Source organism: Bison bison, unplaced genomic scaffold (genome assembly GCF_000754665.1).
Source record: "Bison bison bison isolate TAMUID 2011002044 unplaced genomic scaffold, Bison_UMD1.0 scf7180017864378, whole genome shotgun sequence".
NCBI classification, from domain to species: domain Eukaryota; kingdom Metazoa; phylum Chordata; class Mammalia; order Artiodactyla; family Bovidae; genus Bison; species Bison bison.
Window position 1 is genome coordinate 5,494,137 of NW_011494950.1, and position 26,674 is coordinate 5,520,810.

At 37.5% G+C, this 26,674-nt stretch overlaps 1 protein-coding gene across 3 annotated transcripts in view; it reads right to left on the bottom strand.

Annotated features, from left to right (window-relative positions):
* The window catches only part of PARP8 (poly (ADP-ribose) polymerase family, member 8), a 197,309-nt gene that overhangs the window by 46,324 nt on the left and 124,311 nt on the right, over positions 1-26,674 (bottom strand). For all 3 annotated transcript variants that reach the window (XM_010857180.1, XM_010857181.1, XM_010857179.1), the window contains 6 exons: positions 26,193-26,283; positions 13,381-13,447; positions 8,645-8,770; positions 7,244-7,808; positions 5,704-5,754; positions 5,513-5,608 (listed from right to left, as the gene is read on the bottom strand). In XM_010857180.1, the coding sequence (XP_010855482.1) occupies positions 5,513-5,608; positions 5,704-5,754; positions 7,244-7,808; positions 8,645-8,770; positions 13,381-13,447; positions 26,193-26,283 (996 nt within the window). The remainder of the gene's footprint in view (positions 1-5,512; positions 5,609-5,703; positions 5,755-7,243; positions 7,809-8,644; positions 8,771-13,380; positions 13,448-26,192; positions 26,284-26,674) is intronic.

Consider the following 26,674-nt stretch of genomic DNA (forward strand, 5'->3'; position numbering starts at 1 on the left):
AGCTCACATACAGGGCTCAGAGAAGACAAACACCTGCATTGATCCAAGAATGGGGTTTAAGGTGAGTATAACAAAAAGACAAGGGCACTAGGAATTTACAGGCTGATAAAAACAGTGGTGATTCTGGCAGTAAATCCTCCTTTTCCTCTTTTGCAAACACACTCGATGAAGTCCAAAATCAACATTCTAAAGCATCACCAAAACAGTCTACTGTATTAACACTCTAGTTGATTCCAAAATCAACTAGTGATTTGGTTTTGGTTTGGTTTTCTGATGGGATTGCAGACCGTACTGCCAAACTGAAATTCTGGGACTCTGAACAACCCACCTGATAATGTGAGTTTTATGCAAATCTAAAGTATCACATGTCAGAACCCACCTGAGAGTGATATTTATAACCTTTGTAAACAAAAGAGAAAATCAGAGCCTTGTGGTATTTCTAAATAAGTAGTTTAGTTCCTCATGTTGCAAAAGTGTGACAAGCTTGCCTAGACCTCTGAGGAAAGTGACAGAACAGGAAATTAGTGACTAAAATTTTAGGACATTTGGGAAATAGGAGTAAATGGAGACTTATGTCATTTAAAAAACAATCAGGCTTGAAGAAAAGAGAAAAAAGTGAGAAACAGTTTGAATTTTGACAGAGAAATCTAACAAATGTAACAAACGTGAGGCAGAAAATCTATGGAAACAATTCTATCTAACCATTTAATCACCCATGGGGCTATAACGTCTCTTTTTTATAGCTTGGGGATTTACTGCAGTTTTTAATGTGTTACATGGGCTGAGAATAAGTGACCAATGAGTCCATTTATTGATTACTATCCATAGGAAATTACATTTATAAAAATTGTTATACATTATTGAAATGAATCACTATACATTATTGAAATTATAGCAAAATACATTGCAATGGAAATATAAGAAGTAAAAAATGAATATGCCTGATTTAAGTGAAATATCTGTTTAATACAACAAGGAGGTATTCTGTTTACTTTTCTTCCTTTGAATATGAGATGTTTCTCTATTTTCATTTCCTGATCTGATTTCATGTGTTACTTATCTTACTATTTAAGAAAGTAAGGTTTCTGATTTCCTTAGATATCAGCCTGAATTACAGCAACATAAAACCTCTTGATAAACTATATTTATTTAAAAATGTTGTCTTCACTTTTATGAAAACATTTCCATTTCTAGAAATAGACAGCATACTTAACTGGTGCAGAAAGACAGAGATAAAGTAAAAGAGAACTTGGAGGAAGGCACAGAGAATACTAATATCAACTACGATCTTTCTATCACCTATTATTGGAATGAACTGCCAGTAAGTAAACTGAGAAGAGCAAACTCCCAACACCAAGTGTAGTCAATTTCCAGGACGTGAAAGTAGTCAGTTCAAGTATGTAAGTCAAGAGTAGCATTATGATTGAGAACCATGGCCTTGGTGCCATTCTGCCAGGATTCAAATCCTGTCCCTGTCAATTACTAGCATTGTGACATTAAAAAAAAATTACTGTTTTCCTCATCTATAAAGCAGGCGTAGTAATACCCATCCTCAGAAGGTTATTATAAGGATTAAATAAGATAAGCCATGCAGTGAAAGTTGCTCAGTCATGTCTGACTCTTTGCAACCCCATGGTCTGTACAGTACATGGAATTCTCCAGGCCAGAACACTGCAGTGGGTAGCCTTTCCCTTCTCCAGGGGAGCTTCCCAACCCAGGGATGGAACCCAGGTCTCCTGCATTGCAAGCAGATTCTTTACCAGCTGAGCCACAAGGGAAGCCCAGCTTCCAGGGAAGATCCATGTAAGGCACTTCAAAAATACGATTACAAAAAAAAACACCAAAAAGCTTATGCTATTAATAACATGACTATTATATTCTGCAATGAAAATATTATTGCCATGGATTAAGAAATAAATCAAGGTCCACAGATGCACAATGACAAACAAAAGAAAGATGAGCCTTCTTAGTGGGATAAATGAACATGATAAAATGATTCTTTCTCCTTTCAGCATAACTATACATTTCTGTGTATCGAATAAAAATAACAATCTTGTACAAATCTTTACTAAAATAAATGCTGAGTCAGTTAATTTGGTTTCAGAATAGCAATATATCTCTTTGAGAGGAATAACTGTTAAAAATAGCATATGAGGGGCAAGAAAAACTTTTTTTATATGTTTTCCAAAAACAATAAAATGAAACAAATATATCATAAAACCTGACAGATAACTGTGCTCATTAATGGCTGTATATACGTTTTTATAACATAAATCTTGAAAGGCAAAAGTGTTCTAATAAAACTACCTGTTTCCAGGCTTTATAATTTATCTTTTCAAACACATAGGATAAATTTCTCTTAAAAAGTGCAACAGACTCTAGCATAGTGCCTTATACTCATAAAGCATTTAATAAATGTTGGTGGTGCAGTTTTGAAATTGGACACAATCAGGTTCAAAGTTCAGCTTCCAGTCACACAGCTGGGGAGGATACTAAAGAAACTGCCTACCCTCTTTGAATCTTAATCTCCTTGGTTGCACCACGGGCATAAAAATACCTAAACCACAGAGTTCTGTGAAAATCAAACAAGGAAGTAATATGCAAAATACCTCGGGCTTCCCAGGTGGCTCAGTGGTAAACAATCTGCCTGCCAATGCAGGAGACGCAGGTTCAACCCCTGGGTCAAGAAGATCCCCTGGAAAAGGGAATGGCAACCCACTCCAGGATTCTTGCCTGGTCAATCCCATGGATAAAGGAGTCTGGTAGGCTACAGTCCTGGAGAAGGCGATGGCATTCCACTCCAGTACTCTTGCCTGGAAAATCCCATGGACGGAGGAGCCTGGTAGGCTGCAGTCCATGGGGTCGCGAAGAGTTGGACACGACTGAGCGACTTCACTTTCACTTTTCACTTTCCTGCATTGGAGAAGGAAGTGGCAACCCACTCCAGTGTTCTTGCCTGGAGAATCCCAGGGACGGGGAGGGCCTCATGGGCTGCCGTCTCTGGGGTCGCACAGAGTCAGACACGACTGAAGCGACTTAGCAGCAGCAGCAGGCTACAGTCCATGGGGTCGGAAAGAGTTGGACGTGACTAAGCGACTGAGCATGCACTCAAGCATGCAAAATATCTACCCAGAGTATCTGGCACATGGTGCATAAATCATCTGCAAATAGATATCATTTTAGTATTTCCTGTCTAATCTGGATACCTTCTATTATTTCTTTCTTCTTAATTGCCTGGCTAGAACCTCTAGTAAAATGTTGATTAGAAGAGGCACAAAATTCACACTTCAGATTAGAAAACTCACACTTCTTGATTCCAAACTTCCTACAAAGCTACAGTAATTCAGATAGTATAGTACAAGTATAAGAACTGACATACAATCAGTGAACAAAATCAAGAGTCCAAACTCACACATCTATGGTTAAATCATTTTCCACATGGGAGACAATATCATTTAATGAGGCCAGAATAGTCTTTTCAACAAATGGTGCACAGACAACTAGATATCCACATGCAAGAGAAGGAATCTGAACCTCACTTCATACCATAAACAACAATTAACTCAATGTCTTACATGTAAGATACAAACTATAAAACTCTTAGATGTAAGATACAAACTATAAAACTCTTAGAAGGAAATATAGGCATACATCTTTGTTACCTTGGATTAGGCAATACCTCAATTGATAAATTTGGATTCTACTAACATTAAAAGTTTTGTTTGTCACAGGACACCGTCAAGAAAAAGAAAACCCACAAAACAGGAGAAAATACCTGCAAATCATATCTCTGATAATGATCTAGAATTCAGAATATATAAAGAACTCTTGAAGTGAAGTGAAAGTTGTTCAGTAGTATCTGACTCTGATTCATGGACTATACAGTCCATGGAATTCTCCAGGCCAAAATACTGGAGTGGGTAGCAGTTCCCTTCTCCAGGGGATGTTCCAGACCCAGGGATTGAACCCAGGTCTCCCACACTGCAGTGGGTTCTTTACCAGCTGAGCCACAAGGAACTCTTAGAACTCACTACAGAAAGCAAACAATCCAGTTAAAAAATGGGCAATGGATTTAAAGAGATTTCTCCAAAGAGGACATACAAATGGCCAATAAGCACATAAAGAGAAGCTCAAAGCATTAGTCATTAGCAAAGGACAAAGCAAACCACTATGAGCTACAACTTCACAATTCATAGGATGGTTATAGTTGGAGGAAAAAAGAGGTGAATAGCAAGTATTGGTGAAGATGTGGAGAAACTTGAACCCCATCATATGCTGCTGTTAGAAATCTAAAGTGGCACAGCCATTGTCAGAAATAGTTTGCTAGTTCCGGAAACAGTTAGACAGAGTCAACACAAGTCTCCAGCAATTCCATTAACTGATGAATGGATAAACAAAAGTCACATAGCTGTATAATGGAGTATTATTCCACCATTAAAGGAATAAATTATGAGACATACTATATAGAACCTCAAAAACATTTTACTACAAAGTGAAAAAAATGGCCACATAACATATAATTTAATGTCCATTCGTACGAAATTTCTAAAATAGGCAAATTCATAGAGACAGAAAATATATTAGTAGTTGCCAGAGGATGAAGGGAAGGGAAGATTGGGAGTTATTACTAACATTTATGGGGGTTCGTTTTTGGGGTAATAGAATTATAGAAAGTAGTATTCTGGAATTATAGAAAGTAGTCATAATTGCACAAAATTGAGAATATAAGTAAAAAAAAAAAACATTGAATTGTACACATTAAAACAATGAACTGTTTATTTATACAAATTTTATCTCAATAAAAAAAACTGCAAAAAATTTTTAATTGGATAATTATCCCCCAAAATACCATTTACACATTGATTCTTATTTCCATACTTCCTTAATAATGCCACAAATGTGTGAGTAGACATTTTAAAAAAAATCTTTATTTCTGATTCTACTATATATACCTCTTCTAATTGGAATAAGGACTACCGATTTCCCTCTATGTTAAATATCTTACTCTTTTTCTTCTGTTTTTTTTTTTTTTTTTCCCAAACTGCATGGCTGGTGGGGCCTTAGTTCCTCGACCAGGGATTGAACCCAGGCCGGTTGCAGTAAAAGCATGCAGTCCTAACCACTGAACTGCGAGGGAATACCTCCTACATTAAGTATTGTAGATTGAGTGGTTTTGAAAAAAAAATGTTTACATTGAAAAAATGTTTACAAGTTTACATATATATACATATCAATATGGATGGACACAGAGATATATAAAGACAGACCAACAGCAAGATGATAGGCGCATGTAAGAAATACAGTTAAGAAATATTTTCCTAAATTGAAATTGCTTGTTATCTTTCACAGAGTCCTTCAGAAATAGTGATACATTTGTCAAAACTATACAACTTTGTGTATTAAATAATTGACTCCATAGAGAGCATTTACTGTAAATGCAATTATTTACTTGTTTATATCTTAACCTTCTTCATTTCTGTTCTAAACCAACATTCCACCAGTGAGAACTTACCCTAAGCATGGGGCCATTCTGAAACACATGTGGTTCATCACAAACCACACAGTACTCATTCAACACAGGGATCCGCTGTTCAGCAAACTCAATTGTCTGAATAAGACAATAAAGAGAAAGAATTAAGTCAAGTTCAAGAAGGATTTGAAAACCCACTAAAGGCTAAACTATTTCAGGGGCTTGGCTCATACCTGCACTAGGAAGCCACGGTCTCGTATTGGAATGCATTTGGCACCATTTGGCTATAAGAAGCAAAGTAAAAAGAAAATGTTTTTTAATTAGGAAAAATATATAAATTATAGTGTTTTACTTTTGCAAGAATGAATGCAGATGTGATTTTCTAAGGTTACCTGTAAGTGAATCAAATCACTGATTATGACACTAAGATTTTAGAATTTATTATAATGCTCTTTCCACCATTATTATTGCAATCTTTGTTTAAACTAAATGAATTGCATTCTTAATTTCTGATCTTCTAGTAAAAATGACTGGCATCTCTAAATGATCACAAAAACCTGCTGTCTCTGTCCCTGATCACTGAACGTTCCCACTTCCTCATTTGGACTATTCAATCTCATTTTACAACTAGATAGAATTATTCCTTCAAGGATGTGTGAAAGAGGTACAATTCCTCCAAGCTACTGAAAGGGGTAGAATATTAAACTACCATATTATGCTCAACATAATACGGTAGGACGTATTATGGGAGGACACGAAGACATTTTCTTTCACAGAATATCTGAAATTATCTTTCTTGAATGAAACTAACTATGGGGTTCTTTCTACTATGTAACTCTGACAAAATTAATTTTCTGTATGTCTTTGATAGTTTTGAGAAGATATGGGCTTTTAGGGATGTCCACCTAAAACTACCAACATAGCCAAATATATTTTCTTCACACAAAATTTCACGGTATAGTTTACAACGTAATTTCAGAAATATATCTATACAAGAGCACCACAAACACACACACACACACCAATTTACTAAAAGCAAAGAAAACTTTTGGTCAGTTATTTTATGTAATTATAAATAAGATAGGTCTGCTTCTTTATCTGAAGCTGGCTATAATGCTAATCACTCTAGAGGCAAACTTTGTGTAAATCTGATTCCCAGTAAATACCACCCAAAGTACTTAAGTTTTAAAACAATCTCCCGCCAGCCCCATCTTCACCACAAAACAGCTTCAGGATAAAGCAATTTCAGTTTTATAAAGCAGACACTGAGAGCAGCTTGAAGTAACGCTCTGGGATACAGCGGTTAACTGTTACTTCACTCTGCAAGTTCACAGGCAAAGCGCTCTACTTATGCACAACAGCAAGGACACCACTCTGAATCTTTAGACAAACTCCGACTTCCACGACTTATGTGAGTAAACTAGAGATTAGATAAACCTGCTTAATTAAACATTAAAAATGCTATGCTTGCTTTGTGAATTCAATGGACTTCTATTTTTAGGAGCATTCATTCCCATGACAGGAATCTGGACTAGACCTCACATCCACAGGAACGTTTATTTTTCCAGAATCAAAATGAACATTCCAGTACTAGCTACAAATGTCTGGTATGCAAAGGAATATTCAAAAGAAGAAAAAAAAATAGTAAATCTTCAAAACCCAAAACAAAACCGTGCGTCTTTGACCAGACCTTTGCAACACAAACACACTCACAAAACCCTCTCCTGCCCCTTGGCTAACATCTAAGAACTCAAGATGAAAATATGTACGCACAGCAGGCTGGGAAGATGAAGATGACGATGGTGTTAAGATACCAATGAGCCCTGAGGTAAGAGAGAGCCTCCTGCCCTCTGCGTTGGGTTCCTTGAAAAGCTCCGTTTTGGATGACTTGGGAGCACTGGAGTAAGACTTGCTGAGCAACTTGTGATTCTTGAGTCCGTATAATTCTTCCATTCTGAGGTTACTGGAGTAAGACCTGCTTAACAGTTTGTGAGGCTTCAGGCTGGCATTGTGCTCACAGCGCGGGTCTCCGGAACAAGAGCGGGTCAAGAGTCTGTGCGACTTGAGAGCAAGGCAGTCCTCCTGCTTGACGGCTGCAGAGCAGGGACGGTTCAAGAGTTTGTGCGACTTAATGGTTGTCACCGCCTGCTCAGCCCGGGGGTCGCTGGACAGCGAGCGACCGAAGGTCCTGTGTGGCTTCGGGGCGCACACGTCCTCCGTCTTGACGGTGCTGGAACAAGTCCTCCGCAGTAGCTTGTGCGTCTTGGAGATCCCGTCCTGCTCCGATTTCAGTTTAGATTTGCTTTTTCCACAACCAGGGGGAGGATAACTTGGCGACCTTCGAAATCGAACAGTTAAACAGTTAACAGGGCAAATCGTGAGTGTAGCAGACCGTGGAGAACACCTGTTGGGCTCCATCAACTCAACTCTGCTACAAATACCATCTCTTTTAAACCCAGCCTAGCCAGTGAAAACTGAAACCAGAAGTATGTACCGAAAGATCACAGGGACTGAATTCTATGTTACCTGGAAAGCAAAAAAAAGGATTGATTGTCCAGTTTTTTTTGTTTTTTTCTTCCCCTCCTACCTATTCTAGAGGCCTATAAAGCTGTGGTCCCTAACCTTTTCTTATCAGGAACAGTTTCGTGGAAGAAACTTTTTTTGTGGACCTGGGAGTGTGGGGGTTTCAGGATGGTTCAAGTGAGTTACATTTTTTGTGCAGTTTATTTCTATTTTGTGGCAATCTCAGGATATTCCACCTTGACTTTAAGGTTAAGGATTGAAAACCCTCTGAGAATCTTAATGTCACCAGTGATCTGACAGGAGCTCAGGTGGTTATGCTAGCGACGGGGAATGACTGTAAATACATATGAAGCTTCACTTACTAGCCTGCAGCTCAGGGACCATTTGAGGACCCCTGCTATACAAAGGACTAATTTTGGTAGGGAAACTCTATGGAATTAGAAACCAAAAGAAATGTAATTTTAGTAAATTTAACCAATGTAAAAAACACAAACTCAAAACACAGAAATGAGTAGCTATGCTTTTTGATTGTTCTTTAAAGTCATAAAGAAAATAAACAGATGCCGAGAGTGTAGAAGGAACGCGCTGAACTAAATAACCATGGACGGTGCTGCATTTCAGTAAGACGAGGGGAAGATGTCTATTACCCACCTGCGCAAGGTTGAAAATAAATGCAGGGGAGACTTGACTTTCTTCTCTGACAGCTTCTTATTGTGCAGGCAATTGGATTTTTCTTTGCTCTGCTTCCACTGTTGTGTAACAAATGTCTGCATGATTCTGTCAAACCAAAGATAAGTGTGTTGTCACAGTTCCCAGGTAATTTACTATCAGATTTCTGTATAGATTATGGAGAGAATGCATTTATCAAAGGAAAATAAATGCATGGTGATTAGAGAGAATTTAATTTTGAACCATACAAGATGATTTCATGTGTAGGAAAACATCCTATAGAAAATTTCTAGTGATTTTACTGTGTTGCAATTAATAATTAATTACTGTGACATAATTAAAAATACAAGTGATTAAATAATTGTTAAAAGGTAAAAGAATAAGGATATAAAGAGATTTATAAGGACACTCTCTAGGATCAACACCTTTAGCTTTGGTGGCAAAAGAAAAGTCTGAAATATTTTGTTGGTGCCAGCCACATAGGTTTAAAAATGATTTTTGTTAGTAATTATGATGAAGATACAAATAAACTTTTTCTTTTTACTTGATTTGTTTATGTAGTTTTCTTCCTGAAAAGGAAACCAAAATGAAACTACAAAATTCTAAGCAAAAATAAGCTGTGCAAAACTAACTTTATGGAGAATAAGCAGATCAGCAAATTTTATGTTCAGCACAGCCCCATTCACTTGAAAATATGCTGTATTTTTTTTTCTTTTAATGATGAGCCTCTAAGAATTTTCAGTTCCTATCATAAGGCAGGAATTTGGTAACTTCTGACCTCAATATTTTCTAAATCAAGACCATGTCATCGCTGTTTTGCAGTAAAAAAATTCTAGAATGTCAACTGCGGATTTAAGACGTGGCCTTATTTTCTGAGATGGGTCCCAGGCTGTGACAGTTTCTCTGGATCCCACCTCTCCAGTGGCCCTGGAGGAGGGTTCCTTAGCTGATATTGAAGTAGAGAAGAAATTTTACAATAAACATTGTGTGCAAGAGATTAAACATTTTCATTTTCTTTTCAAAGTCAATTCAGCACTGCCTGCTTTTCCTGCTGTTTTCAGTTATTTCTAACACAGATTGCTTTTGGACCAGGAAATGGTACCAGTATCTACCACTGACAATAGGCCAGGGTGTAAAGGAGGAACTTTATTTACAAATCTTTTTTCCTCCTTCTACACATTTTCATAAGTAAGGTAAGGACGTGAAATTTGTCCAGGTTTAGCTGGATGGTAAGTGGCAGAGCTGTAATACCTATGTAATCCGATACAGATGAATCTATGTTAACATGTTATTCAAAAGGGGCAGGTGTGCCTCTTAATACTAGGCTGATTATTCATTTACCAAATTAACACAGATTGCCAGAAACTACATCACTCAGACTTACTACCCCAACTTTGTAAATTCAGAGGAAATATGGAATTATGGGGGGGGGTGTTTATAGCTATAGAGGTAGTGAGGAAGAAGGGGGTAAAACTGCAGTCACAATCAATGATGCATGACTTCAAATTTGCAGTATATCCCTCCCAGAGATCAGAACAGAAAACCAAGGTTTTATTTCCCACTTAATTTTTGAAGATATTTTTCTCCTAAGATTTTAGCAAAATTTAAATGCAATAGAACAGCAGGGTCATCGTTTTCCCCTTTTCTTAACCTGAAGTCCCCAGTGACACCACCCTTGGTACCAGGCAGAATTGAATTCTTTTCCTCCTATGAAAAATTGCCATTCCTGTGTACCATTCCCTAAGAAATCTAACACGTGCTTCTCTGATTCTCAACAGACTAACCAGAACAAAACACAAGTCAAAGAGCTAAAATTGTTCTCACTTTCATATAACATTAGCATTCTAAAGTGTGACTTCAACATCTTAAACTAGTAATTCTTAAATTTGGACACCCAAATCCCTACCTATTCTTGGATTTGAAAGGGAGGAGTTAACTATCTCTGTAAGTAATTCAATATGGTGTTTCATTTCAATGGTAATTTGAAATATACAATGTGAGTACATTTAGTATAATGGACACTCCCTTAAAATAGATATTTCAGTGCTCATACTGGTGTTTGAGTTACTGGCACTAAGAAGAGCTATTATAACTGCCATTGGCTGATGATAAAAAGAAGGGAAGAGACTTCAGGGTAAATTATACATTCACATCAAGTGAAGACCAGATGATGTCACAGTCAGCTATTCGAACAAAGATTCCAGGGTAGTTCAGATAGAGAAATGGGAGTATACATGGGCAATGTGATGATTTTCTACATGCTGATTTCAAAAGAAATGTGCACCACTGTAACCAGTACTGTGTTCAAACTGTGGTGGTAAAACAGCTGGAGCGAAATGACATCATCCATCAAGTTAAATTCCTGTATTAATTTGAAATGTGAGTTTTTATTGCAATTTACACATCAGTTATAAATTGAATTTTGGTTTATAAATTTGAACGCAACATATGAATAATTTATACCATGCTTTATTTGTTATGTACTTAAGGCAATGCTGGAGATTCACAATGTACTTTTCCTTTTAAAAACAGCTTAAGCTTGATTAATGCCAATTGAACATAAAGTCATACAGAGTTTAAGAATATTTCCATAGTCTGTGATATGCTTAGCCTTTGACTAATAGATACCCTATTCAAGACTGATCACTATATTACATCTGTTTGGAGTTAGTATTTTTTCCTTCAGGCTCTTCTAATGACTTCACGTTTTCCCCAATATGTATTCAATGCTGAAAATATATTCCAAGCTTTATGAAGGCAAGGAGTATCTGGGATTGTATGAGAGACAGATTAGTGGGTGAATCAAAAATACTGATGTGAAATCAAATCCTTTGTGGAGAAATCTCCACCACTTTCTCAGTGTGTGAGCTTAAGCAAGTTGCTTAAACTGTTGGGGCCTGGGCTTCATCATCTAGGAAACATGGAGAGTAATAGTACCTGCCTGATAGGGTTGTTATGAAGGTCAAGGGTGGTAATATATATCACAATGCTAAGTACTTGACTAAAAAAAGCAGCACTGCATAAGCAAAGGCTGCAGCTCCTGCTGTTGTTGAGATTCTGTCTTACTGCCAGAAACACAAAAGATAAAGAATCACAGAAAAAGTTTAATGAGTATTTCTTATTTCCTGAGCAATAACAAAAGGCCTAGATTCTAAATCTGCCTTCCTAACTTGCTGTATGTTTCTGGAAAATAGCCTCTTTATATTTCAATTTCCTCTTATGACTTATTCTGAGAATGAGATCAGGTTTTGAATTTTATTATATATTATATTAGACTAGAAGATCACAGGAAAACCCAGTTATTTAAAATTAAGGAAAGAAACTAAATTAGACTAAAACTGATCAAGAGTCATGAAAAAAAAAGTTCCAGTTCATATACCAAACTGTCCACATTAACTAAAATCTATACATAAAAGTAAATAACTTTTCTGAAATGCTATTTCCTGGTGGATCAGTTGGTAAAGAATCTGCCTGCCAAGAAGGAGACCACCTGGAATATAGGAGACCTGTGTTTGATCCCTGGTCAGGAAGATCCCCAGGAGCAGGAAATGGTAACCCACTACAGAAACCCCATGGACAGAGGAGCCTGGCAGGCTCTAGTCTATGGAGTCACAAGAGCTGGACATGACTCAGTGACTAAACATATTCTATAATGTGATTAAACAGTGAAGATAGAATACACATTTCCTTAATTTCTCAGGGTTGGGGATTATACACATCATAACTTCTTCTGAGCCCAAATGATGTACTCAAATGCCAGTACGGGTAGGAAGCTATTTCTACACTTCTGAAATTTTATGTTTCTTGTCTTGTTTGGACCAGTGTCATTTCACTCTCCCCAAATATCTCTTAAGTGGCTTACACATGTACATAAAGTAGAACTCTGGACTTTGGGTGATAATCATAGTCAATATAGGTTCACAAGTTGTAACAAATGTGCCACTTGGTAGGAGACGTTGCTAATAGGGAACCTATGTATGTGTGGGGGCAGGAGGCAAGCTCAGGACCTTCCTCTCAATTTTGCTGTGAACCTAAAACCGATCTAAACAAGTAAAGTCATTAAATTAAAAATAAGTTTTAAAACTAAGGAGAAAACTGGTGAAGGAAAAAAAAATCATAGAGGGGTGGGAAGATGTGGCAAGGTGAGGTGGTACCTAACTTGAATGGCTTAACATAGAAGGCAGGCTCCATGCTTTGCTCCAAGACCTGTAACATACTGGCTTGAAAAACAAAGTCCAGTCAAAAAAACAAAGCCAATTAAGTTGGAAAAGCATACCTAATTCAATACAGAAAACTGAGAAAATTTCTCTTCAGAGTCCTTAAAAAGAAAACACCACATAATATAAAGTGCTAAACATACGTTGTAAATTGAATTTCATTTCAAAGATGTAGAATTCTAAACATTAAGAGTTTACTTTCTGATTTTCACATGCCCACCTTCTCAGGTGGAAGGCAGGGTGTTGCAGAAATGAGAAAGGATCCTGGCTGGGGGGCGGGGGTGGGGGGTAGGGGGCGGGGCAGGTGGAATCTGGCCCAGTTCTAAAAGTGAGCTCTGCCAGCTAAATTATTGATGCGCCTCTCAGCATCAGGATGAATTCCTCTCCTGAGGCATTTACTTCAAAGAGCTGTGCTGAATAAAAATGGGGCGGGGGTGGCAATCAAAATGAGAACTCAGTTCTCTTTAACAGAAATTTGCTTTCACTCATTGGAAAACTTACTTTTTCAGCTGATGTCCCAGACCAAATCTCTCTTTTGTGGAAATCTGAAAGACATCAACAGTGGGCACTGCAAAGGAAAAACAAAAAACCAGTCTAAATATTGAGCTGAAACTCAACTATCAGCCAGGAAAACGACTGAAAAGTAATATATATATTACTATGTGTGCGTAATATGTATATACACATACATACACATTTTAAAATAGTCTGCACACAATCCTACACATCGTTGCTTATGTTTTATACAGAGATTTTGGAGATCATTCTAGGTTGCTATTGCTGTTGTTGAGTCACTAAGCTGTGTCTGACTCTTTGTGACCCAATGGAATGCAGAACTCCAGGCTTCCCTGTCTGTCACTAGCTCTCAGAGTTTGCTCCAATTCACGTCCATTGAGTCAGTAATGCTATCTAACCACCTCATCCTCTGCCACTTTTTTGTCTTCTGTCTCCTGTTGCTTTCAGTCTTTTCCATCATCAGGGTCTTTTCCAGTGACTCAGCTCTTTGCATCAAGTGGCCAAAGTAGTGGAGCTTCTGCTTTAGCATCAGTCCTTCCAATGAATATTCAGGTTTGATTGCCTTTAGGATTGACTGGTTTGATCTCCTTGCTGTCCAAGAGACTCTCAAGGGTCTATTCCAGCACCACAATTTGAAAGCATCAGTTCTTCAGTGCTCAACCTTCTTTATGAACCAATTCTCACATCTGTACATGACTACTGGAAAAACCATAGCTTTGACTACATGGACCTTTGTGGACAAAATGATGATCTTGCTTTTTAATACACTGTGAGGTTTGTCACAGCTCTCTGTCCATATTATACACTAACGTATAAATATATGTATATGTAAGTGTACAATATGTATAATAATGATGATTTTCAAAAATATATATTAAGTGTAAATAGCAATGTATATTACAGTTTGCACTCTATTCTTTAGGTGTAAGAAAGTATACACATAGATCTTTTTCTAGGAATAAAACAATGGAGAATGACAGTAAGGCATAGGGAGATTCACTTTTCACTGCACAGCATCGTGTGCTTAATGTTTTTATCAGATATGTGCATTTCTGTAAGTTAATAACTATGCTGCTTACGAAATTGATAACCACCAAAAGAGTCACTCACCATTCATTATTCACTGGTTTAAAGGGTATTTATTATGTTCCCTCTGTGCCAGCCACTATAGATAGAGCTGCAAAATACACAAATACAAATAGCCCTGCCCTTCTAAGCCTTAGGAAACAGGGGGCGACAGATAGAAAACAGGTAAGAAAACAGACCAAACGTCACATAGTAATAAAGGCTCTGGATGAAAATAAAGTAGGAAAAGGGGGAGGGGGCTAAAGGTTAGGTGGGCACAAAAAGACTTCAGCATTAGATAATATGGCAGAAAGTAAACAGTCCTGGCCAGAGGAAACACAGGGCAGTGCCCGTAAGGAAGAAATGTGCTTCACCATTCTAGGACCACCAAGGGGAGTCGGAGAGGAGTGAACAAGGTATCTCATTAGTAGAGGAGATGAGAGAAGGAGCACAGGCAGCTCCTTCCTTACAGGATCTTCTGTAAAGACCAAAGGTAGAAACAGGAAACTCAGCCCAGAACTTAGAGTACTTAAGGGAAGAGTATGGTAGTTTGGATTAGTGAAGGTGGGGAGCATTCTGGATTCACACTCTCTGGGAGATCTGACAGGTTTTGCTGATGGACTGAATTCAAAGTATCAGAAAAAGAATGGAGTCAAGGATGAATCAAAAGATTTTGGCTTGAGCAACCAGAAGTATAAAACTTACAAATTTCTGGGTAAAAGACTGCAGGAGAATCAGATCAGAGCAGTGGGGAAGATTGGCAATTTCACTCTGGATATTGTAAATTTGGGTGGGGAAGATCCCCTGGAAGAGGAAATGGCAACCCAACTCCAGTATTCTTGTCTGGAGAATCCCATGGACAGAGGAGGTTGGCAGGCTATAGTCCATAGAGTCGCAAAGAGTCAGACACAACTCAGCACCCACCCTCACTGTAAATTTGAAATGCTTGTTTGTCACTCAAGTGCAAAAGTTTAAGTAGGCTACTACAGAAATCCAGTATTTACACACTTGGATGAAAGAAACATGCTAAAGACATACATTTGGACGAGTCAGAACATATATGTATTTAAAGGCATGAGGCTGGATGAGAAACTATGAGTGAGTGTAGATGGAAGAGAAGTTAAGGATTCAGCCTGAGCCATCCAGTATCTAGAGGCTCCACAGAGAAGGTTGAAGAGGAATAGCTAGGAGCATGGAAGATCCAGAATGCTGCTGATATGGACATATGTTCACAAAAGTTTTCCAAGGAAGGGATAAACAATTGTTAGAATATGCTGCTAAGTTAATTAAGATGAAGACTCCAAATTGGTCATCGGGTCATTAAGCAATAGTCAAGTCACTGGTGACGCTGACAAGAGCCCTGGTTGTGAAATGATGCATACAAAACACATCTACAGCAGATTCAAGGAGAAAAAGAAGGGGGAAAATGAAGTAAGTTAACAGAGACAAGTCTAATGAGGAAACTCAACAGTCATGGGAAGCAGAGTGCTAGGGACTAAATGAAGAGTGATTTAAGGTCTAAAGGTGTCTGTTTTAAAAATGAGAGGACTTTTTTTTTTTTTACTAATGGGAACCTTTTAGAAGAAAGAGACATACATGAACAGTATAAGAAGGAGAGAGAAGAGTGTGCTAATTTAGATGAAAGAGGATGGAAGCTAGTATGCAAATAAAAGATGACCTTGTACAACAGCAAGGGTAGTACCATTCTTACAAACTGTGGCAATAACAGATCATTAGAATGAAGACTGTCTAATTATTATACATCCTCAGACCACACATGCTCCACACAGCAAAGCAGGCTGGTATCCCCAACTGCCTCACTCCCTGTCTTGGCCATTAGTCTGGGATACAAACACTCCACTGATCAAAGAAAACTGGTGCTAATCACCCATCAGTTTCTGTCCAGCAAACATTCTAATCCTTAACAGAGAATACTTAACTTCAATTCCATGCATCCCAAACCCAGTGCCATAGAAAAATGAATTTTAAAAATCCTAACTTGGAAACTCAGGGGAATTATTCTTTAAAGAAAAAGATGACAAAATTAGAACAGAGTGTGTTCTCTCTAAGAAGATTTAAGAAGACACAATCTCTTCTCAGGCAGATGGAAAAAGAAACTGGGAAGATGGAGGCAGAAAAATGAAAGGGGCCTGGCTTTTAAAAATGCAGAAAAAAATTCAAAATGCACTAGAAGAACTGAAATCTTCACTGAAGATAATTGTATAAGACAAAGGGAGAAAGACAGAAGAGGTATAATACACACAACTATTTATCCAAAATATACAAATTACTCCTACAGATTAATAATACAAAGACCAAAACTTATTCATACTATGAATTAGCAGAAACTAAATGTCACAAATATTGACTCAATTAGTAGTATAAAATCTGAATGACCCCAAATTGTGGAATATACTGAAAGAGCTAACAAGATGTTACTTCCAAAAATATTCCAAAATTCAAGTGACAAAATTCATATACTATTAAAATTAATGCAATTAGCTACTGAAATGTATTTAATGTATTCAAATAAGATGTTAGTAATCAGTTAAATTGGATATACATGTATGGGGACTCTATACTAACTCTGCCATTTTTCTGTAAATCTGAAAATGCTTTAATTTTTTTTAATGTATTTAAAAGTAACAGATATTTGCTAGCCAAAATAATCAGCTAGAAAATAAAATGGAATATAAAAGACCCATTAAGCAAATAAACAAATGTGTGTGTGTACGCTCAGCCGTGTCCGACTCTTCGCGACCCCATGGACTGTAGCCCATCAGGCTCCTCTGCTCATGGAATTTTCCAGGCAAGAATATTGGAGTGGGTGTCATTTCCTTCTCCAGGAGTAAACAAATATTCAGGTATAAATTTAGCTAAAAGTAGTCTTTTAAGTAGACTATTAAGAGTAGAATCTACAAATAAATAAATATAAAAGTAGAATCTACAAGAAAATGACCCTTTACAGGAAAAGTAATAAATATCATAGAAATACTTATTCTCCCTAAATTAAAAGTTTACCTCAACTAAATTCCCCACAAGGTACATTTCTAGGGACAAAAGAATGAGAAAGATAAACTACTAAAATATTTGTTGTTTTAAAAGGGAAGGTTATTCAGCTTTACTTGTTTCTCATAATTTAGGTTGGGAAAGCAATAAGTGAGGGTCGTTCAAGGTAGGTGGAAATTATTCCAACTCTGATCATATAAATGTAGTGGTATCAATAATGAGATGATTTGCACAAGAAAACATTTTTAATAATGTTAGTTGTGTGTCACTTTAAACAAAAAGCAGCCGTGTCCTTGAGACCATAAACTAGACTTATACACCAGTAATTTTCAGAAGAATACATAGTACCATAAAAATCATAACAATTTTGTCTTTTTATTTAAAGTATATTTCCCCATGTACAATGAAAATAATCTTTAACTTCAAAGTGGATAAGGAGGTTATTTCTTCTCTTCTTATCATTTCTGTTCACTCACAGATACACTGTCAGATTAGCCCTGGCCAAATGTTATAGTTCAGATAAGTATTACTCATACATTCTCCAAACTGAGGAACAAATGCTCTTCAAAAAGAACTGTTAACTAGGTCAGCCTAAACCTTGGATTTTTGCAAGTCATACATTTTTTGCAAGTTCATTTTACTATAAATGTTGATATTGTCAAAGACATTGCAAAACAATCTTCAAGAAACTCTTTCTCATCTATTTATTTGCTTGCAATGATCCAAGTAAACTAGGATAAACTCTATTTTTTATAGAATAATAAATTATATGTTTCTTTTTAGTATCCTTGTCTCTAGGTTGGCCATCTATTTCATATTATTCCTAATTTTAAATCATATTCTTCCTTAAATTTCTCTGAGGAAGAAAACATAGTCTTTGGGTAAATTTACTAGTTAAGCTGACAAAGTGAGTCAATCGTCCTGAACAAGGCTTATCATAATCGCTGCATTTTAGAAACAGGAGAAACCCAGCAAAAGGACCAGAAACATGGAATAATGCCATCCTCATATGAGAGAACCTTTAAGCAAATTTTGCTACAAATGGAACAGATGGAACTAATCTTGTTGTTCAGTCACTAAGTCATATTCAACTCTCTGTGACTCCACAGACTGAGGCAAACTAGGCTTCCCTGTTCTTCAGTATCTCCTGAAGTTTGCTCAAATTCACGTCCGCTGAGTTGGTGATGACATTGAACAATCTCATCCTTTGCCACCCTCTTCTCCTTTTACCTTCAATCTTTTCCAGCATCAAGGTCTTTTTCAATGAGTGGGCTCTTTGCATCAGTTGGCTAAAATATTGGAGCTTCAGTTTCAGCATCAGTCCTTTCAATGAATATTCAGGGTTGATATCCTTTAGGATTGACTGGTTTGATCTTTTCACAATCCAAGGAACTCTCAAGAGGCTTCTCCAGCAACACAATTCAAAAGCATCAATTCTTCGGCCCTCAGCCTTATGATCCAACTCTCACATCTGTACCTGAGTACTGGGAAAAACACAGCTTTAACTATATGGATATTTGCCATCCAAGTGATGTCCTTGCTTTTTAATACACTGTCTAGGTTTGTCATATTTTTCCTTCCAAGGAGTAAGTATCTTTTAATTTCATGGCTGTACTACCACTCCGCAGAGATTTTAGAGCCCAAGGAAAGAAAATCTGTCACTGATTCCACTTTTTCCACTTCTATTTGCCATGCAGTATTGGGACTGAATGCCATAATTTTAGTTTTTGAATGTTGAGTTTTAAGCCAGCTTTTTCACTCTCCTCTTTTACCCTCATCAAAAGGCTCTTTAGTTCCTCTTCACTTTCTGCCATTAGAGTGGCATCATCTGTATATCTGAGGTTGTTATTACTCCCAGCAATCTTGATTCCAATCTGTGCTTCATTTAGCCCAGCATTTTTCATGATGTGTTCTGGATATAAATTAAATAACCAAGATGACAAAATACAACTTTGTCCTTCTTTCCCAATTCTGAACCAGTCCATTGTTCCATGTCTGGTTCTAACTGTTGCTTCCTGACCTGCATACAGGTTTCCCAGGAGACAGGTAAGGTGGTCTGGTATTCTCATCTCTTTAAGAATTTCCCACAGTTTGTTGTGATCCATACACTCAAGGTGCTTAGTCAGTGAAGCAGAAATAGATGCTTTTATGGAATTCCCTTGCTTTCTCCATGATCCAGCGAATGTTGCCAATTGGCTCTCTGGCTCCTCTGCCTTTTCTAAACACAGCTTGAACATCTGGAAGTTCTTGATTCATGTACTGCTCAAGCCTAGCTTGAAGGATTTTGAGCATAACCTTACTAGCACGTGAAATGAGCACAACTGTGTGGTAGTTTGAACACTGTTTGGCATTATCTTTCTTTGGGATTGGAATGAAAACCTTTTCCAGTTTTGTGGCCACTGCTGAGTTTTCCAAATTTGTTGACATACTGAGTGCAGCACCTTAACAGCATCATCTTTTAGGATTTGAAATAGCTTAACTAGAACTTTATCACCTCCTCTAGCTTTGTTGGTAGTAATGCTTCCTAAGGACCACTTGACTTCACACTCCAGGACATCTGGCTCTAAGTGACTGATCACACCATTATGGTTATCCTAGTCATTAAGATCTTTTTTGTATAGTTCTTGTGACCCTTCTGAATCTCTTCTGATTCTGTCAGGTCCATACCTTTTCTGTCCTTTATCATGCCCATCCTTGCATGAGATGTTCCCTGGATATCTCCAATTTTCTTGAAGAGACCTCTAGTCTTTCCCATTTTATTGTTTTCCTCTACTTCTTTGCATTGTTCATTTAAGAAGGCCTTCTTATCTCTCCCCGTTATTCCCTGGAACTCTGCATTCAGTTGGGTATATCTTACCCTTCTCTTCCCTTGTTTTCAGCTTCTATTCTTTCCTCAGCTATGAGTAAGGCCTTCTCAGATAACCATTTTGCATTTCTTTATCTTTGGGATGGTTTTGGTCATTGTCTCCTGTACAATGTTGTGAATCCTTTGTCCATAGTTCTTGAGGCACTTTGTTTGCCAGATCTAATCCCTTGAATCCATTTGTCACTTCCACTGTATAATCATAAGGGATTTGACTTAGGTTATACCTGAATGGCCTAGTGGTTTTCCCTGCTTTCTTCAATTTCCGTCTGAATTTTGCAATAAGGAGCTCATGATCTGAGTCACAGTCAGCTCCCAGTCTTGTTTTTGCTGACTGCATAGAGCTTCACCAACTTAGGCTGCAAAGAATATAATCAATCTGATTTCAGTTACTGACCATTTGGTGATATCTGTGTGTAGAGCCATCTCTTTTGTTGTTGGAAGAGGGTGCTTGCTATGGCCAGTGCATTCTCTTGGCAAAACTCTGTTAGCCTTTGTCCTGCTTCATTTTGTACTCCAAGGCCAATCTTGCCTGTTACTCCAAGTATCTCCTGACTTCCAATTTTGCAATCCAATCTCCTATAGTGAAAAGGACATCTTTTTTGAGGTTAGTTCTAGAAAGTCTTTTAGGTCTTCATGGAACCAGTCAGCTGCAGCTTCTTGGCATCAGTGGTTGGGGCCCAGACTTGGATTACTGTGCTGTTGAATGGTTTGCTTAGAAACGAACAGAGATCATTCTGTCATTTTTGAGGTTACACACAAGTACTGCATTTCAGACTCTTCTGTTGACTATGAGGGCTATTCCATTTCTTCTAAGGGCTATTCCATTTCTTCTAAGGGATTCTTGCTCACTGTCAGTTCAGTTCAGTCGCTCAGTCATGTCCGACTCTTTGCGACCCCATTGACTGCAGCACACTAGGCTTCCCTGTCCATCACCAATTGCTGGAGTCTACCCAAACTCATGTCCATCAAGTTGGTAATGCTATCCAACCATCTCATCCTTTGTTGTCCCCTTCTCCTCTTGCCTTCAATCTTTCCCAGCATCAGAGTCTTTGCCAATGAGTCATTTCTTCACATCAGGTGGCCAAAGCATTAGAGTATCAGTTTCAGCATCAGTCCTTCCAAAGAATATTCAGGACTGATTTCCTTTAGGATGGACTGGTTTGATCTCCCTGCAGTCCAAGGGACTCTCAAAAGTCTTCTCCAACACCACAGTTCAAATGTATCAATTCTTCAGTGCTCAACTTTCTTTATGTTTATAGTCCAACTCTCACGTCCATACATGACTACTGGAGAAAACATAACTTTGACTAGATGGACCTTGCGGGAAAATAATGTCTCTGCTTTTTAATATGTTGTCTAGGTTGGCCATAGCTTTTCTTCAAAGGACCAAGCATCTTTTAATTTCATGGCTGCAGTCACCATTTGCAGTGTTTTTGGAGTCCCCCAAAATAAAGTCTCTGATTATTTCCACTGTTTCCCCATCTATTTGCCATGAAATGATGGGACCAGATGCTATGACCTCAGTTTTCTGAATGTTGAGTTTTAAGAGGACTTTTTCACTCTCCTCTTTCACTTTCATCAAGTTCTTCTCTTTAGTTCTGCTTCACTTTCTGCCATAAGGGTGGTGTCATCTGCGTATCTGAGGCTCTTGTTCTTCTAACTATAGAATCAAGTAAATGTGGAATCCTCTTTACTGTTTTTTCCCTCCATGATGTTTCTGTATTTTCTATTTTCATTACCAAGAGTCTTTACTCTTCTTAAGGCAAGAAATTATACACAAACCACACTAATTTTTGAAAGAAGTGCATTTTAGCACTGCCTGAATTCTGAGGGAAACAAAATTCACATCTACAGGAACAAGATTATGTGTCTTGGATGACTGTTACAACTGTTGATTTTGTTCACAACAAAATTCCAAATGATGCATAAATAAAAGGAAAGTAATTGATATATAAATATGATATCAGTAGAGACTGCAGTCAAATTAAAAACAGAAGGGGAACATTAAATCAAAGACTAAATTATGAAAACATCTGCTTAATGTAGTAGAAGATTAATGGAAAAATAACTTATAAAACCAGAGGTGATGGGCAAAAGATTAAGACAAATGATAAAAAGCATGAAGGATATAGGAATTAGATCCAATCTGCATATACTGTGGAGAACAGATAAAGAAGGAACAAAAAAAATGATTGCACAGAACTTCCTTGAGGTGGAATAAGATCTAAGCATAACAATCAAAGATAAATATATAAATGGTAACAACAAGGAAGGGGCTTCCCAGGTGGCTCAGTGGTAAAGAATCTCCCTGCCAAAATAGGATTCGACCCCAGGGTTGGAAAGATCTCCTGGAGAAGGAAATGGCAACTTCAGTATTTTTGCCTGGGAAATCCCATGGACAGAGGAGCCTGGGAGGCTACAGTCCATGGCTTTGCAAAAGAGTTGGATATGACTTGATGACTAAATAACAACAACAATATCAAGGAAAACGAGGGGGGAAAGCTCAATAAGTACATACAACAAAACACAAACTTAATCAAGACAGATTTCTCCCAAATGAACAGAATTAAAATACTTCATATACAAACTTTGGTGACTGCAGTCATGAAATTAAAAGACACTTACTCCTTGGAAGAAAAGCTATGACCAACCTAGACAGCATATTAAAAAGCAGAGACATTGCTTTGCCAACAAAGGTCTGGTCAAAGCTATGGTTTTTTCAGTAGTCATGTATGGATGTGAGAGTTGGACTATAATAAAGCTGAGTGCGAAAGACTTGATGCTTTTGAACTGTGGTGTTGGAGAAGACTCTTGAGAGTCCTTTGGACTGCAAGGAGATCAAACCAGTCAATCTTAAAGGAAATCAGTCCTGAATATTCACTAGAAGGACTGATGGTGAAGCTGAAACTCCAATACTTCGGCCATCTGATGCGAAGAACTGACTCATTTGAAAAGACCCTGATGCTGGTAAAGATTGAAGGTGGGAGGAGGAGGGGACAACAGAGGATGAGATGGTTGGATGGCATCACTGACTCGATGGACATGAGTCCTCCAGGACAACTCCTCCGGGAGTTGCTGATGGACAGGGAGACGTGGTGTGCTGCAGCCCATGGGGTCCCAAAGAGTCGGACACAACTGAGCGACTGAACTGAACTGAACACACAAACTAGCAGAAGTTTTTAAAGCACTTTTGCCTTTTGGGGGGAACTATTATGAGCTCATAAATTTATACCTGGTTAAATTTGTCTTGTTCACAAAAAAAAGAATCATTCTCCAGTATGAAAAATGAAGCATAACCCTCATATTTCTTTAGCTTTTTTTTTTAAGTCACTCAGCCGTGTCCGACTCTTTGCCACCCCATGGACTGTACCCTACCAGGCTCCTCTGTCCATGGGATTTTCCAGGCAATAATACTGAATTGCCATTTCCTTCTCAAACTATTAAATATGTAAATCAATTACTGGAGATGAAAAAGTAAGAGTTAAATTACGAATGAGTTGCAAAACTGAATAAGTGGTATTGAACAACAAATCCTCTCAACATGAATTAAAACATAATTGTTGAAATATTTATAAAGCCATGCAAATATGATGAGTCTTTAAAAGATACTGTAAAGGAAAACCTCTGCCTAAAATTCAAGATTATATAAACACATGAAACAGTGGTAAAGGTTACATAAAAGTATGCCACGTTGTCATCTCGCACAGATGGAACTGAGTGAGTAGAGATGAAATGACCCAAATTTGTTCCTAACCCTGTTAATTAAAAAAAAAAAAAAATAGTTCAGACATGAGGGTTTCTTTTGCTTTTAATCACCATCAGAATCAAACAGAATAAGTATATTTCAAATTACTAAAGAGAGAAAAATTTCCCCACAATAAATGGGGAAACAGCAAAAACACATCTATCTACAGGCTAAATTATTATGCAGATATTACACATCATTCTGCTTTAGGATATTCAACGACTGGAGCAAAGGCTCATAACATTAAGGTGCATAGCTATTAATACAATTCAATGTCAACTTTATGAAAATAAACCACATGTGCACAGAAAACATAAAAAACACCAACTGATTTATTGGTTCCTCAGTATAGAGGGATTATAAGGAATTATTTTCCTTCTTTATTGCATTTCTCTCTATATGTATTTTTGCATTTATAAATATAATTTATTTTTGTACATATAATCAAAATAAAAATATGTCACCTCTATTTGTCTCTGCCTAGCATTAGGTGACATCAGTTACTATATGTTACTGCATGTTGTTAATTAGGTAGAATACACTAGGTAATAATTAAAAAGTGATGACAACAGAAATATTTTCAAAATGGAGACTTTCCTACATATTTAATAAACCTGAAAGGGCAGATAGTTTTCTTATAAGAAAACTAACAACAGATGTAAGCTCTTTGATACACCTAAAGCATAACATGCAGAGACAATGGTAATGTGTGCCCAGAAGATTAAAAATGGCTACAATTCCAAGACACAACATCTATGTCAGTATCCCTTGATTCTGGGTGGGTTCTTTGACTATTTTGATGAATAGAATACAGTGGAGACTCCGTGAGCCTTTTACCACAGCCCCTTTCTTAGAGCACTTGCTTTTGGATTATAGTCACCATGCTACAAGAAGCTAAACCACACAAAGCAGCCAGATGCAAGGAGACCCTTTATAGTCCCAGCTGAGCCCTACGTGGTCCTGAAATGATACCTGCATCAATTGCTAGTCATCTAAAGTCCAACCATTTTGAGCCTCCAACCTAATGGGGCCTTTAAAAACATAAACTTCATCCACCATCTGACTACAGAGGCACGGGAGACTCCAGGCAGGAGATGCCCAGTGGAGCACCAAAGAATGGTGAGAGAGAAGTTGTTTTAAGTCAATTCATTTTGGAGTGGTTTATTCTGCAGCAGTAGATAATTGCACCAATATGAGAGGATACTGGTGTGTGTGTATGTGAGAGAGAAAGAGAGAGAGAAGTACATAAAGCGAAGTGTCCCAGTTGTGTCTGACTCTGAGAGCCCATGGACTGTAGCTTGCCAGGCTCCTCCATCCATGGGATTTTCCAGGCAAGAAAATTAGAATTGGTTGCCATTTCCTTCTCCAGGGGATCTTCCCGATCCAGGGATCAAACCTGGGTCTCTCATACTGCAGGCAGACTCTTTACTGACTGAGCCACCAGAGATGCCAGACAATACTGGAGTGGGTAGCCATTCCCTTCTCCAGGGGATCTTCCCAACCCAGGAACTGAACCAAGGTCTCCTGCATTGCAGGCAGATTGTTTAGCAGCTGAGCTACCAGAGAAGTCCCATAATACATATAGATTACATTTAAATCCAGTAAGTCTTGGCAAGGTTGATAATAGGGTCCTTTGTTATAAACAACTCTTCCTTCAGATACATCAAAATCATCCCTTCAGGTATTGGAACACAAAAATATTATTAATACTTCATTTTCAAAAAAGAAATATGTTATACTTAGGCTAAATTCATTAGTAATCAAAGATAAATTAAAATTAAATATCAGGTTCAGAAACACAAAAAATTAAACCTAAGGGCAACTCTCAGTATAGTTACTGAGTGTTTTATTATATGCACAATTCTCTTTTAGGTTTCGTTGTTTTTCTTCCACAGCAACGCATCAGCTTCTGAAAACGATAACACGAAATGTATGCTTCTGTTTACGTAAGTTATGTTGGTGATACGGCACCTCTGTTAGGATGCAAGTATGTTTAAAAAGCATTATCAAGATAGTCTCAATTATGTTCAGAATTACCCAATGAACCATATTGTACTTCATGCACAATGCACAACTGATGAATATGCAAAACAACAGGAAAACGAAACTCACCTGGGCCATTCAAATACTGTGTAAGAGAACAGTGTAATCGGACAATTATAGGTTCTGTTCGAATCACTTCCCATGCCACAGCAATCTCCTCCTGTGCAAATATTTGCAAGATGAATTAGTAATCTTTTAGAGTTCTTGATTTTTTTCCAAAATAAAAAATATATGTTTCTAAAACTTAATTTGAAGAAGTACTTATCATTAAGGCCTACAAATTATCTCAAAAACTTACAGGTCTGTGAAATTGAAGTCAAAGTACTTTTAATCTTTGCCTTCATTTGAAAATTCAACCGAAAACTTAACAAATAAGGACATACTATACTACTGATACAAACTCATAATTTTCAGAAAATATTAAAAGAACTGATGGAAGAAAACATATGCAACATCTCTGCTTTTTCAATCAGTCGTAGCATTTCTTCATAAATCACTTTAACAAAGTCATTATGTTTCTAATCGTATTATAAGAGAAACTAAAATTAAAT